General features: G+C 40.6%; 1 protein-coding gene across 1 annotated transcript; it reads right to left on the bottom strand.

Annotated features, from left to right (window-relative positions):
• Nucleotides 1–125: 125 nt before the first annotated feature.
• Nucleotides 126–5,116, bottom strand: LOC130387344 (nucleolin-like). Its single transcript, XM_056596374.1, has 12 exons — nucleotides 4,897–5,116; nucleotides 4,635–4,686; nucleotides 4,479–4,550; nucleotides 4,236–4,359; nucleotides 3,985–4,151; nucleotides 3,694–3,820; nucleotides 3,232–3,377; nucleotides 2,987–3,125; nucleotides 2,611–2,744; nucleotides 2,028–2,154; nucleotides 1,294–1,577; nucleotides 126–854 (listed from the first exon to the last, which is right to left on the bottom strand). Exons 1-12 carry the CDS (start codon nucleotides 4,924–4,926, stop codon nucleotides 556–558), a joined length of 1,701 nt encoding a protein of 566 aa, XP_056452349.1. The 5' UTR covers nucleotides 4,927–5,116; the 3' UTR covers nucleotides 126–555.
• Nucleotides 5,117–5,810: the final 694 nt, after the last annotated feature.

Here is a 5,810-nt window from a genome sequence, read left to right as displayed (position 1 = left end):
ATCGAACCGGGGTCGATGCTATCAGGACTTTGACTTAATGGTACGCGCTGGTGCCCCTTGGGGGACACCCTTTGGCGCATTCCTGATAACTTGCCAAGAACGACGAGAACACGGTGTACAGCCCACTCAACTTATACCACATTTAACTGGGATGAGTTCCGAAAAATACTTACAAATATTTGCACTTTTGACATGCAAAAAAAAGAAGACGCAACAGTGGTATTGACAGAAATGATTATTTCAGTGAATTTGCTTGGGAAAATTTCAACTCGCAAAATTTGATCAACAATATACACAATGACATAGCCCAATGGTAGAGACGTTAAAACAATTGAATGATTAACAATTGATCAATGTTATTCAAATATTCACACTGAAGGACTACATTAACAGATTATTTCATTTCAAACATTATAACCAATACAATAATATGAAATAGGAGAACACAATCAATAGAAAATCTTTTCCCCAGAGAATGTATGTTTACATTTTAATCTCACGGCAAAAGGTGAATGAAACATTGTGATGGAGAATCTTCCGACATTGGGGAACAAATTATTCTTTGACTTCAGCCTCCTCTGCCGTTGCTCCATCCACTGCTGTATCTCCTGCACCGTCCACTGCTGCCTCTACTTTGTCTCCTGCTCCGTCAGCTGCTGCATCTCCTGCTCCGTCAGCTGCTGCATCTCCTGCTCCTTCCACTGCTCCTTCCTCTGCTGCTTCCTCTGCTGCTTCCTCTGCTGCTTCCTCTGCTGCTTCCTCTGCTGCTTCCTCTGCTGCTTCCTCTGCTGCTTCCTCTGCTGCTTCCTCTGCTGCTTCCTCTGCTCCATCTTTTGCGGCATTTTTTGCTGCAGCTTAAAGTCAAAGAAAGTACTTGTAAATTGGGGCTAGTAGTTAACATAAAAAATAAAACGTTTTCAATATGAGATGCATCAGCCAAAATGTGTAATATCGCAAGAGCGTGTCAAAATGGCTGGTATTCAGATGTTTGTCTTATTTCCTTGACTGGGGCAGTGCCAGTTCAAAACGTGCTTTTTGGGCTCCTGGCTATCTCGAGACACTCATCTAAACCACTTCACCCTCAACACTGGTCTTCCTCGTCTCCTGATCATTACATGAGCGCGTGTATGAGGATGATAGGGTGAGGGGTTGTGGAGAAAATCAAAGAACAGCCGTGCACACAGCGAGTCTAACTATAGGGACCTTAACTGTTCGGATTATCACAACATTTAGACTCAAAGCTTTTTGTGGTCAAATAAATCTGAAAAAAGCCTAAGTTCATCTCAACATTACCTTTCTTCTTGTTCCTTCTACGTTTTGACAGCTTCGTTTTGCCAGCAGAAGGTTGATCTTCAGAGACAGGTTTTTCAGGTTGTGATCCGGGCTTCTGTTTAGGCTGGACTTTAGCCTTCTCTGCAGACTGGACACTGGGCTGTGTTTTAGGCTTTTGTGTAGACTGGGCGAACTGGGGCTTGGCGTAGGCCAGTGTCAACTTCTTGCCATCTATCTCACAGTCCTCCAAGGACTCTTTGGCAGCCTGGCAGTCTTCTTTCTTGGCAAAATCAACAAAGCCGAACCTGAGGAAGGTAATAACTGTTTAGGGATTTTTGAGGAGATTTTCACTTCTTGTTACCCCAATGTTACTATTTATATGCTATTATTTACATATGCAACAGAATGTTATTTTACATCATACCTTTTATTCCTTCAATATATTAATTGCGGAGATATTAGTTTTATATACGACTTATTACATGTGTTAAGTGTACCTTGAAATAAAGCCAGATCAGATTCAAATTATATTGTGATCTAATCCATCCATCTTTCTCCATCTCTACAATGGAAACAATGTGATTCTTTAGTGGCGCCCCCCCCATAGGTAGTCTACAATGGCTCGATCCAATCACCTTCCTCCTATATAATGTCCCTTGTTAGTCATTTCAATTGGAAATATATTATAGTGCAGACTGCAATAGTGTCCAAATATTGAACAGAACATAAGATCCAATGCGTTGAAGGATAAATACCCTTTCGATGTTGACGTTTTTTTGTCTCGAATGATCCTGGTAGTCGTGCATCCTTCGAACATAGTTGCAAGAGTCTCCTCACTGGTTTTCTCATCCAGTCCAGTTACCTTCAAGGTTGTCAAGAGAACTACAAAAGAAGATGCATGAGATGCGTGTTTAAAAGAGCATGTCTGACTAGTGTGTCTGCGTTGATTCATTGAAAGTTATCAAAACAAGTCCTCCCATTAGTGGATAAGAGATAATACTTCCTTATCATAATGCTCAACTGTTTTGGTTGAACGGTGTCTAGTGTTTTAATCATATTCAATGCAATTTTCTCTTAAATCTCTGCATGATTTCTTATGCGTTATACGTGGACATCAGGAAGACTTAGCAAATTCAATGTTTTCTGCAAATGTACTGAATAAACCTAATGTGTTGGGCACACACAGAATAACAGGTCCAGTGTATATAATCGAGGAGGCCACTAGTAGTGAGGTTGCCACCAACTGACTACCGCAATTGTTTGTATCCATTGGATTACTTGCGCTGCGCTTCGTGAATAAAGGTGGCTTTTGATAACATGAAAGAAAATCACCAATACCTTCGTTAGCTTCTGGCCGTAACTTAGATCTGCTGTACTCAACGTCGATTGCCTTTTTCAATATCTTCACGCCTCGTGCCATTTCCATGGCGTCCTTGGCTTCCTTGTCAGTTTTAAACTCAACAAACGCAAATCTGTGGAAAACAGTTAGGTCAATGTTTTCCTCCTAAAAACATTAGGGTCTAGGGCCATGGTTTGCAAACTGGGTCACAACCCGGCAGTAGATCGCAGTCTACCATGGCAAGCAAAGAAGATGTAAAAAATGTATCCAACGTTGTGGATATTTTGATATTTTGCTTATTTTTACTGCTCTAAAAATCTGGTGGGTCACACCACGACAAGTAACCCTTGAGGTTCTACTGTAATACAGTCTTACCCTCTTGCGTTGCTACCGTCCATGGGTACGTTGATACCGACAGCATTCTTGAATATCTTCTTTAGCTTCGTTTCACTTTCCAGACGAGGCAGGTTTTTAATAACCAATGTGTTAGTGGGAGCACCTCCCTGCGCAATGGCTTAATTGAATAGGGAAGATAGATTTCTGTAAATGGCATTGTTCAAAAAAATATCAGTTTCTTAGTAGGTTTCAGGCAAAAATAGGTACCGGTGCTAAACGCTTACCTTCAGTGTTTTCGTCATCAACACTGCCAATATTTTTACATCTGTAAGCGTTGATCTTTATCACTCTCTCTCTGAGCTTCTTCCCTTTTTTCTTCTTCATGGCTTTTTCAGCAAGCTCCTTGGTTTCAAAGTGCAGAACTGCGATGCTGTTGAAAATGTTAATTTTCATTGAGTTTTTAAAATGTAGGGAATAGAATCCATGATCCAGACAACTAACTAGGCCATGGCTTATCGGTCCTGTAGGGATTCTTTCACCGCATGCCGGCCAAAATACATCATAAGATTATTGCAACAAAAGGTAGGTTCAGCATTAGTTAGGGAAGTACAATAAAGTGAAAACTAGCTAGGCACTCTGAGATGCATCTGTTGAGCAAGACGCAAACTATGCATCTGAATTCACAGCCTCTTTTGGATAAAAGCCTCTGTTATACTGCTAAATAGAGGTTCCAACTCGTGGCTCACCCTCTGTTTGTGCCCGAGGTTCCTCCGGGAAATGTTACATCAACTGCAGTTTTAAAGATGCCCATAACTTCAGCCTTCGTTGCATTGTGGGGAAGGTTTGTCACCGACAACCACTTGGCAAACTTGTCTGAGAGAAAAAAAAAGTCACAGCGAAAACACTTTTACTTAAGCTACTTTATAAGAATGTCTCTGGTCCCATCTGCAGAGACAACTGATCATTACACTACAACCATTTTATAAACCCGACAACAGCTCATTCATTCTGACGTTTTGCTTATTTGTTAAATTTACCTGCTTTCTGCTCGGCAGAAGGTTTCGCTCTCTTCCGCTTCTTGTCGTCTTTGACCTTGACTTTAGCTTTGGAAATCCTCAGGGGCAAATCAAGGACCTTTTTACCATTCAGAGTCAAGGCTTTGGCCATGTCTATCTCGGTTGCCAGGTCTACATATGCAAACGTCCTGTATGAATTCAAAACAACATTGTTATTGTTAACAGAATATTAATTGAATGACACAACACACCAAATACAATTTTACTCTCACCTGTCAGCGTGTAGTCTAATATCCTGGACCAACAGACTCTCTTTCAGTAAGTAACTTATAATCGACGTTTTTATTTCTTCATATTTCTTGGTCTTGTTCAAATTGCCAATAAAAACACGGAAACCTTTAAAGAAAATTCAAGAAAAAAAAAAGGGAAATGAAATGACGGGCACAGCTTAAGAAACCCGAACGTTATTTAGCACAATTCTGAATAGACACTTCGTACGTTAGTTTTTACATTACCTTCATTTACGGTTTTCTGTTTTTTTGTAGGGCAAATAGTGTCTTCTGACTCCGCTTTCCTTTTCCCGTCCACTGTAGCAAAACACAATCATTGTCGTTTTATAAACAATAATAAATACACACGCACAATCTGCAAACAAACAGTGGCTGATTTACCAGTAACTCCAGCTTCTTCCGCCTTCGGTTTCTCTTCTTCGGGGACCACGATCTAAATACAGGTAGTGAATTAGGAGAAATGTTGAACTTTGCAGACCATTATCTTAGGCGGAAGATCAGATGAGAGAAAAACACAATTTTGCTAGTACACGTGTATGCTGTATAGCTACCGAATAGCATTTATGCTACTAGATATCTGAGAAAGTTCATAAAGTGTCTGAAACAACATACGATCGTTGTAATGGTAGGAATGAAATCTTACCTCTGCTGATGCCATCATTGTGACAACCATTGATAATCGACTGTTGTGTGTAATTTGCAGTTATTCAGTCGCCGACTTAACATGTGTAGTCGTCAAGTCCGAGAGCTTACACACCTCACCAACACATGGCACCACGGTTCACGGATGCGAAACTCCTTCTTCTTCTTCTGTTTAATGGCGGATCATAGTTTTTCACTGTATACCGCCACCTACTGGACCACTACACAGGAGTGTGTAACAAGGAATTTGGCAAATAATAATAAATAATAATACATTTAATTTAGAGGCGCCTTTCAAAACACCCAAGGTCACCTTACAGAGCATATAGTCATCATACATATTTAAAAAAAAAACAAGACATTGTGGAAAAAATAAATAAATAAATAAATAAATAAATAAATAAACATAAGCAATAAGAAATAAATAAAACAAAAACAAGACAAAACAAAACAAAAAAAACAATCAAAACAGTGATCAGTTAGACGTTGTGTGCGAGTTTGAACAGGTGAGTTTTGAGTTGTGACTTGAAGGTTGTAATGGTGTCTGACTGTTTTATGTGTGGGGGGAGGGAGTTCCAGAGCCTGGGTGCTGAACAGCTGAATGACCGGGCACCCATTGAAGTGAGTCGTGATGTGGGGATACATAGTAGTCCAGCAGAGGTTGAGCGGAGGGAGCGGGAGGGAGTGTATTCTTGGAGGAGGTCGCAGAGATAACTGGGGGCTAGGTTGTGGAGAGCTTTGTAGGTGAGGAGTAGGGTTTTGTATTGGATGCGGTAGTGTACTGGGAGCCAGTGAAGTTGAATGAGGACAGGGGTGATGTGGTCAGATGATTTGGTGCGGGTGATGATCCGGGCGGCTGAGTTCTGAATGATCTGCATGATAATGATACTTTAAATCATAAAAATTAATTCAGCG

This window comes from Gadus chalcogrammus, chromosome 8, assembly GCF_026213295.1.
Source record: "Gadus chalcogrammus isolate NIFS_2021 chromosome 8, NIFS_Gcha_1.0, whole genome shotgun sequence".
Taxonomy (NCBI): Eukaryota; Metazoa; Chordata; class Actinopteri; order Gadiformes; family Gadidae; genus Gadus; species Gadus chalcogrammus.
This window is presented reverse-complemented; position numbering and strand designations above follow the sequence as displayed.